The following is a 9,057-nucleotide window of genomic DNA, read 5'->3' on the forward strand; positions in this document are numbered from 1 at the left end:
CTCTCTCTCTTACTTTCTTATCCTCGACTCCAGACCACCAGGTTCTGGTCCATTAAAGGACCAACACAATCCTATAAAAGGCAAGTGGAGGGCTGTCCTAGATACAGCAGAAAGCAAAAGAGTGACCCCTGCTGGGTGGCAGCTCCCCCAGACACTGCCCCCCACAGGCTGTTACCTCAGCAGCCCCTCTACCAGCCCCATTCCTGCTCAGATCTGCCAGGCAGCCCCCAGCTCTTTCCTAGTGCCTGAGCAGCAATGTTGAGATGAGAAGGAAGAGAAATGGGCACAGCAGGTGCTGCTTCTTGGACTCTGCAGAGGCAGGCTGCTTTTGCAAGGTTATTGTGCAATTTGCTTGTCTTCTCTGGACCTTGGATTCCTGGACATCCGTGAAACACAGACAGTGACACTACCACTAAACTCTCAGGGTTGCAGTGAGATACCGAAGAGATCGTGGGCTGAGGGTGCTCTTTGAATTCTAATGTGTGTTTAGAGCCATGAACATCAGTGGCAAATGTCCAGAACCCAGGTGGGGGCGAAATTGACTGAGTCAACAAGCCAAAGTTTGCCCTTCTTTTCTCTGGAAACTGGCACTGGAACCTAAGGTTACAGGGCAGGTATAAATAGTCACTAGTGGCTGAGGAACTTCAACTTGCCTGGAAGTTCTGAAGCCCTAGAGGAAGCAACAGTGAGTGTCTCTGTCCTTGCCTCTCAATTTGCTTTCCTGTGTCCAGTGAGTATCTTCCTGCCTGAATGGGAGTTTTATCCTACTGGTGCTGAGGAAGGCAGGGTCTGTGTAGCTGCTCCAGTCTAGGAGGGTGAGTGTTGGAGGTGGGGCACAAGGTAATAACGGATGCTCTACACTGTGTTCCTTTTGTTTGGTGGGACATGTGTTTCCTGGGCTGGGAGAAGGGGAGAGTTGGATGTGACATCCAACCAGATCTCTGATGCCATTGTCTGGAAGTTCCCGTGGAAAATGCAATTCATCTTTCTCTTGGAAGGAGGCACTTCTCTGGCCAGAAAGCCCCTTCCCTCCCACTACCTCAGCCTGCTAGCGACCCTCTGTCCTTTGTTTGCACAGGTCACTCAGGCTTGCTTTCGAGTCTTTCCAATGCCCATGAGCCCTTTCCACGGTGAAAGAATTATAGTTTCTGCCTGAGAGAAGAAAGAAGCCCAACAGTGGGACTGACCCATGTCCTGTACCCACCCCAGATCTCACGTAGCTCCTGAGTCCCTTTCTGATGGTAACTGGAAGCTCTATTGGACATCTGCCTTTCCTCCTCTGAAACCAGCCTTCCCCTAACTGTGCATCTCACATGTCCCTTCCTCCATGAGGCTGCTGGCCCAACTCCTCTTGGAAGTCTGGACAGACTCTAGGTATGCCAGGGACTTTCCTTGTGGAGCTCAGGAATGACAAACCCCGGTAAACACACAGTCATGCTCCCATCCTGTGGTCAGGACAGACCTCACCCAGTTTAGGACTCTGGCTTTTTTTCAGACAGCACTGCAGACCTCCAATACTACGCTGTCCAGAACAGCAAGTGAAAGGAAACAAGTCTGCCTTGTCACAGCTAAGCCAACCAACTTACTGATACAGAAAATGATAAGCAAGTCCAGAAGGGGACAGGTCCCACCTGAGGGCCCTCAGTGAGTCCCTCCTGATGTGACAGATGGCCTCAGTGAGAAATTCTACATCCTGGTCACAGTACCACTGGCAAGGATGACAAGCCCCAAAAGGGATGACACAGAGCATCTGAGAGTAGATTCATGCTGCTGGCAGACCAGCTGATCTGCTCATGTCCTCCCTTACCAGACTTTATCCCACCTTTCCCTAAACTGCTTTTGGGTCCCTGCTGCTCTTGTCTCCAGAGGATGGGAGAGGAGAAGGAAGGGAAGGGCTTCTCCTGATCTCAAGGAGCTAGGCCAGCCCTAGTCCTCATCCTTGGATGAAGAGCACCCCCTCTTTCTGTTCCTCTGCCTAGGACATGCTTCTTCTTCCTCTCTCCATGTTGCTCCTGCTTCCACAATCCCAGAGTTCCCTGGGTGAAGAAATGGATATCTATTCTGAGAAAACACTCACCGATCCCTGCACCGTGGTTGTGTGTGCCCCACCAGCGGATAGCCTTCGTGGTCGTGATGGACAAGATGGAAAAGAAGGCCCCCGGGGGGAGAAGGGGGATCCAGGTAGAACTGGGACCATGGGCCTGTTCTTGTGGGAAGGGGTGGACACTGGGCTTGTAACCAAGCCGGAAACTGAGTCTTCTGCTCCGGAAGCCTTATAGATAATCTTCTTCCTAAGTGGGCGGGTTTCACCCAGATTTTGAGCCCACCTAAAACACAGCTTTACTGGCTGCCCTGAGCCTCCAACTTCATCATCAGCTGTCCTGATTCCTCCCCTAGAATCTTCTGACTCCAACCAACCCAAGAACGTGCAAAGAGTGAGTAAATGACTGGTATTTGGAGTCATCTGCTCTAGAATTTAATTACTGTCCATTTGGATTAAATGGTTCCTCTCCAGGGTGTTAAAGATTTTTAATATTTAATTAGGTTCTACTCCATGATGGGTGGGAAAGGATGAGACACTGTAGCCCCATACTCAAGCCTGAATAAAAGGATTTTCCCTAAATATATTACAGAGGGAAAGAAAGGAAGCTTATATTTCTTTGTCCAGCCCTGTGCTTAGGAGTTCCCTTGAGTAGTTTATTTAATCTCACCAAAAGTCTAACAAGTGATACATTAATCTCATTTGATAGGGAAGACAATTGTGACACAAAGATGCTAGGTAAAACCCAACCTGGAAGGCAAAAAGGACATGAGTTTCTTTTTCAGACACATCTGTGCTTGTCTACTAGCTCTGTTTCAACAACAGAGTCCCCTAGGGAAAAGTCACTCAGTGTTTCTGAGTCTCAATTTGCTCATCTGTGGATGGGAATAACATGACCACACAGTGACAAATAGTTGAGCCAAGCCTTCCCCCTGCATTTTCTTTTTTTTTTTTTTGGGTGAGACTTTAGGCTAATGTTGCATCCTCTTGCTATAATCAGCAATCAGGTGGATTCTCCTGAGGTTTCCCAAGATACTGCTTATTAAGGGAAGTGTCTGAGAAACACTGCGCCACAGGAGAAGATCTGTGTTACTGGCGAGAAGTGAGAATTCAGTGAACCAGCAACAAGGACGAGGGCACCGCCATGGCACTGAACCAGGGCTGTGGAGGGGTCAACTGAGGTCTTTTTAACTTTCTCTAGTTTGTATCTTGGTTGGGGAAGAAGGAAATGAGCAACATTTGTAGGATCCTTGTTGCTGGTTCCTACACACACCAGTCTTTGTAAGTATCTGTCTGTCCTTTACATACAGAAAGTAGCTTCCAGCATGAATGAACTGGGCCTTAATAAGGCTGCCTAGAAGTGAACTCAATAGTGGAGTGGAATTCAAGGTATGAGCATTCTCTAGCTCCCCGAGGGGCCCTGAATTGAATCCCAGGGCAGGGGAGGGGTGGGGACTTTTCCTACAGTGGCCCCTCAGCTGCCTGGATGTTCCCCACACCATCATTTCTTGTGTTTTCCAAGCCTGGCCTCGAGTCAGTGCTTGGAGAGAGAACAGTGCACAGTCAGGCCAAGACCAGGCTCCACACTGGCTCCCCAGATCCAGGCACTGCTGTCGTTCAACTGTGATGGGTTTGGGAATTTCGTGGAGATCTAAGCATCCTCAGATATTGACCAGTAGGGCTGGGTGGGGCCAGAGTCTGCACTGGGGACAACCTCCCCCACAGATTCTGACACACATGTTCCCAAGAACCTGATGTGAAGGACAAGATGGGCCTGAGAGGAGACATCCTTGAGAGAGGTAGAGGGTGGGGCTGGGTCACTTGGGGATGCACCAGACGTGTCATGCAGGGCCAATAACACCTGGACCCTGCCTGGGGAGCTGTATTTCCAGGGATAATTCCTTCCTTACTCAGTGCCTCTGAGATTCCTGCCCAGAAGGAGTCAGTGAGAGAGTCCGTCCAGGGGGACAATTCTCCCCTGGGAGTGAAACCTCACACCCCACACATCCCCACCACTCAGCTCTGCTGATGTCTCTGAGCTCATTTCCTTCCCCTCCTCCCACACTCCCTGGGCACTGACCACACTGGCTCCTTGTTGGTCCCTGAGCACACACATCCCCCCACCTCCCCAGGGCCCTGTCCTTGCTCTGTGCATACACATCCCCATGGCTCACTCCTCACCCCCGTCACAGCTTTACACAAGAGTCCCTCTCTGGCCATCATATTTAGAAGACACCCCCGCCAATTCTCTAGGCTTCAATTTACCTCTGTAGCACTTATTCTGATCTGATATGTTAAACATTTTCCTTTTGGTTATGTATTTCTACATAGTTGAGTTTAAGCTCCATGAGGGAGGACAGCACCTTGTATCTAGTAGAAGCTCAGTGAATACTTGTGGAGTAAATGAATGTAAATGGCCAGGAGATAAGGCATTTAAGTACAGTTTTGTATCTGAGTCATTCAGTCTCTGTCTGACTCTTTGTAACCCCATGGACTGCAGCATGCCAGGATACCCTGTTCTACCTTATTTCCTGGAGTTTGCTCAGACTTATGTCCCTTGAGGTGGTGATGCCATCAAACCACCCCCTTCTCTGTCATCGCCTTCTCCTCCTGCCTTCAATTTGCATGGGGGTTTTTTCAGGGGAGACTGGAGCTTCTTGGGGGACAACATCTTTAGGAGATGTTTAGGCTAAAGATCTTTTAGCCCCATCTTTTATGCACTCCCACTTCCAAGGAGATTCAGTGTCACTAACCGGGCTGGTCCTTTTCCCCAGGGCCTCCAGGCATGCCTGGTCCAGCTGGGAGAGAGGGCCCCTCAGGGAGGCAGGGGAGCATGGGACCTCCAGGCACACCAGGCCCCAAAGGAGAGACTGGGCCCAAAGGTAGGAGGGTGGTATTTGGTGGGAGAGGGAGGGAGAAGGGAAGGGTGACATGGGCAGCCCTGGTGGGGACCAAGGTATGTGCACAGTGCCTGGAAAAGCCTGGAATCTCTGCGCCTGGTAGGCCTGGCCTGGGCCTCTCCACCCACATTCCCACACTGACTGAATTTCCCCAATGCCGTTCCCAGAGGAGACCAAGTTGTCAGGAGCAGTCTCCCAGGTCGCTCTCTCACCTGGAGCTGTGGGTGACAAGCTGCACTGCTAGGAAGTGGGACCTGCTGAGCACACTCTCAGCTATGTTTCTCCAGTGTGTTCCCTCTGCAGGAGGACTGGGTGCCCCAGGCATGCAGGCTCCCCAGGCCCCGCAGGGCTCAAAGGAGAGAGAGGTGTCCCCAGTGAGCCTGGAGCCCCTGGAGGTGCTCGGGTGGCAAGTGAGCAATGAACTCGGGGCTGGGCTCATATTCCCCTTGCCCACCCCCACCAGCCACCAGGTCAGAACTGGCATTCCAGGATGAGAGCCAGTGTTGGGTTCTAGGAACTGTCCGTCTCCAGGGAGAGGATGGTTTGAGCAGCAGGGTATGTTTGTATCCAGGGAAGGCTGGTTGTTGGGTTTTGGGACAGTCAATGTACAGAGAGAATGCAAGGAGTGGTTGCAGGCACAGATGGACATTTGTACAGGGGGAGGGCATACTGCTGGGGATATGACAGTCCATGTACTGGGGGAGGTGAAAAGTGCTGGAAGTGTGCCCAGAACTCACACAACTATTTTCTGATCCCAGGGCCTGTTGGTCCACAGGGACCTTCAGGTGCCATGGGCCCCCCAGGACTAAAAGGGGACAGAGGTGATCCTGGAGAAAAAGGAGCAAAGGGGGAGAGTGCATTTTCAGGTAAGAAAGCTCTGGGGGCTCTAGTGGGTGTGGAGGGGCCAGTAGGCCCTCTTCAGTCCAGCACCTCCTCTCACGCATCCCACGTCCTTATCCCTCCCCCAAGATGCGTCACTCTTCCCTGAGGCCTGGGCTCTGAGTGACCCCAGGCAGTGCTGGATCTGTCTTCACTTGGCCTCTCTCTCCTGCAGAAGTTAATACTCTGAGGCAGCGGATGACAAACTTAGAGGGAGAAGTACAACGCCTCCGGAATACTGTCTCCCAGTATAGGAAAGGTGAGCTCCTGGACCTGACCCTGAGCTGGCACCGATGGTGGACCTCAGACTGAGTCTGGGCTTGGCTTGGACTTTGCTGGGCTGGGTCTAAATTGGACTTTCTGGGACCATGATTGGGACTGGACCTAGACCTGGGGCAGGAGCGGGGCTAAGGACAGGGCCGGGACAGAGCCGTGCCCCACGTGCTCCAGGGGCTCAAGTAGACACACGGGACAAGGAGGAGGATGCGGTCCATGTCACCAGCTCAGCAGACGTTCACCACAGCCTACCCTGGGCGGGTTCCTATGACAGACAAGGGGTCACCCAACGCGGGATGCATTTCTTCCCTCTGTGGGGCCAGGTGTACAAGTGCACAGAGAAGCAGCCGCACAGCCCAGGGCAGCAGAGAATCCAGGACTGGTCCTGAAGGCAGGGATGGGATGCTGCTTGTGGCGTTCAAGGCTCTAGGGACCTGACCTTGGTGTGTGGCCACCAAGTATCTCACCCTAAAAATGTTCTGAGTCTGGCAGGGGCAGTCTGCCTCCAGGATCTGGCCAGTGCTGCACTCTCCCTGCATCTGCTTAGGTATTTAAAGCAGAGATTATTCCCTAAGCCTGGATCCTAAACAGGCCGAGGTCTCCTGGAGCACACACCTGAGTTCCCTGTGCCTTTGGGACTCTCCACCAACTGCACCTTCCCCTTCTCTGCTTTCTCCGAAGTCAGCTTTGAATCCACATTATTCATGAAACCTCAGTGATTGAAAAAAGAGTTTTCTGAAGGTGCCGGGTGTAAAAAGGTCTGATCTGGTGAGACATAGGGTTGGCTCCTATGGACTCAAGCCAACTAAGTATTGAAGTAGAGGGATGAGCATTTCCAGCAGTTCATGTCTTCCTCCTTGCACAAGCATATCTGCACACCTATTTACTCCCTCATATGCAGACTGATACAAACAAAGCAGAACTTCGGCATATGTGCTGGCCACACATGTGTTCCTAAAGACCACTCAGTCCACACCATCTACATACATGAACACACATGCACACCGATGCACACCCATCACCCAGATGAATGGGATGTAAACCAATCATGGCACGCGAGCTCGCACTGACCTCGTCCAGGGCTCTCTGGGTGCCACCCTGACTATGTGGAAAATCTGGTCTCCAACTGCTTATTGAAGCTACTCAGGAAAAAGGCAGTGGGTCAGGATGCTGCCTGGTTTTTGAACCAATCCAGTGAGCCCTCTTAGCAGCCCTGAGGATTTCCATGAATGATCCTGGAAGCCAGAGTGGTATGGATGGGATGGCACCAAAAGAGATACTTAAACACCACATAGGGGGTGTTGTTATATAGTGTACCTCTACCTTAGAAATAAGAAATTAGACTCTGAAAAGGGAAGTGACTTTCCCTTGCCACCTGGGCTGATATTGTCAGTGTGGGGCTGAACACATGGCCTTCTGAGGCCCAGACAGGGCCCTCTCCAAAGTTTATCCCATCCTGCCCTCCTGCCCCCATGCAGCGCTCTCAGATGGCATCATGCCCTGCTCAGTGGTGGAGGGAGGCTGACTGGCTGTAGCATCACCTGCAAGCATACGGAAGCCAACAATGGACTGCCCCCAGTGCAGAGGTCAGCACTTGGCTGCTCTCAGATGCACCCCTGCCCTCCCTTTCTCCTCACCCCTTCACACAGCACAGAAGTGCTCAGACAGCTCCACACGCCCGGTCATCATGCACGGGAGCGAATGAGCTGCCTGCGTGGAGTTTTCCCCACTCTCAGGAGCTGCCCCGGGCTCTAAGTGTCATTTCCCTGCCACAGTCCTTCCTGTTTACACAGTAATTAAAGTCCCGGATTCTGGTGAACATCACGGGGAGGAACAGAAAGTGCACATAGGAGCTTTAGTGTCACATCCAACAAGGTCTGATCCTCATCTACATCTTACAGTTGGGCAACTTTAGGCCTCTTGCATAAGCACCTGAGTTCCAGTGTCCTCACCTCTTACATGATGAGTGCTCAGGAGCTATGTACCTTTCTTTTTTCTACCTGGTGCCCTGGTACCCTGGTGGGAGCTGGGGACTCCAGTTGGATCACAAGTTCTAGATGCTGCCACATCTCCAACCTGAAGCCCAGCCTCATTTCTCCTCATTTCCCTAGCGGCGCTCTTCCCATCTGGCCTGGCTGTCGAGGAGAAGATCTTCAAGACAACAGGTGCTGAAAAATCATATTCAGATGCCCAGCAAGTCTGCAGAGAGGCTAGGGGACAGCTGGCCTCCCCACGCTCTGCAGCTGAGAACGAGGCTGTGACACAGCTGGTCAGAGCCAAGAACAAGCACGCTTACCTGAGCATGAGTGACATCTCCACGGAGGGCAGGTTCACCTACCCCACAGGGGAGTCACTGGTCTATTCCAACTGGGCCAGTGGGGAGCCCAACAATAAGGCCAAAGATGGAGGCCCAGAGAACTGTGTTGAGATCTATTCTGATGGCAATTGGAATGACATAGAATGCAGTGAGCAGCGCCTCGTGATCTGCGAGTTCTGAACCCCCGGGGAGGAAAGGGAAAATGTCAGGGTTGTGTGCTGCCAATATCTCAATAAAAACGTGAACCTCTGCTGCTCACGGCTTCCTCACTGAGCCATAGGATGAGACCAGAAGGCAGGCCACTTATGGAACTCCTTCCTCAGAATAAAGTTCTAAACTGTCTTCACACTTGGAAGACATGTCACAGAGAAAGGAGGAGGGCAGCCTGCTTTTCCAGGGGCAATGGCTAAACAGAGGTCTCCAAGCCTCCCCTGTTGAAAAATTCAGCGCCTCTGCCTCAACAAGATAGATATCTAGCCCTCCATCTCCACCAACCATCGGTCACCTATGACCACACTGGTCACTGCCTCCTCCTTCCCTTTCCTCTCCTGCCTTCAATCCTCTTATCCTTCAGTCTCTTTCTCTCACCTCTCCTCCTCTCCTGACACTCCACAGAGAGGGAGCAGGATCCTCAGCTCTGGCTC

The 9,057-nt window shown here is 52.0% G+C and overlaps 1 protein-coding gene across 4 annotated transcripts; it reads left to right on the top strand.

Annotated features, from left to right (window-relative positions):
• The first annotated feature begins 530 nt into the window (after positions 1-530).
• Positions 531-8,663, top strand: LOC122708950 (collectin-43-like). 4 transcript variants are annotated; one of them, XM_043925816.1, is made up of 6 exons: positions 531-685; positions 1,980-2,181; positions 4,816-4,923; positions 5,700-5,807; positions 5,996-6,079; positions 8,208-8,663. In XM_043925816.1, exons 2-6 carry the CDS (start codon positions 1,983-1,985, stop codon positions 8,591-8,593), a joined length of 885 nt encoding a protein of 294 aa, XP_043781751.1. In that variant the 5' UTR covers positions 531-685; positions 1,980-1,982; the 3' UTR covers positions 8,594-8,663. The 4 variants fall into 4 exon arrangements, with proteins under 4 accessions (XP_043781751.1, XP_043781752.1, XP_043781753.1 ...); XM_043925817.1 differs by having other exon boundaries at positions 652-815; XM_043925818.1 differs by having other exon boundaries at positions 662-730.
• Positions 8,664-9,057: the final 394 nt, after the last annotated feature.

Source organism: Cervus elaphus, chromosome 15 (genome assembly GCF_910594005.1).
Source record: "Cervus elaphus chromosome 15, mCerEla1.1, whole genome shotgun sequence".
NCBI classification, from domain to species: domain Eukaryota; kingdom Metazoa; phylum Chordata; class Mammalia; order Artiodactyla; family Cervidae; genus Cervus; species Cervus elaphus.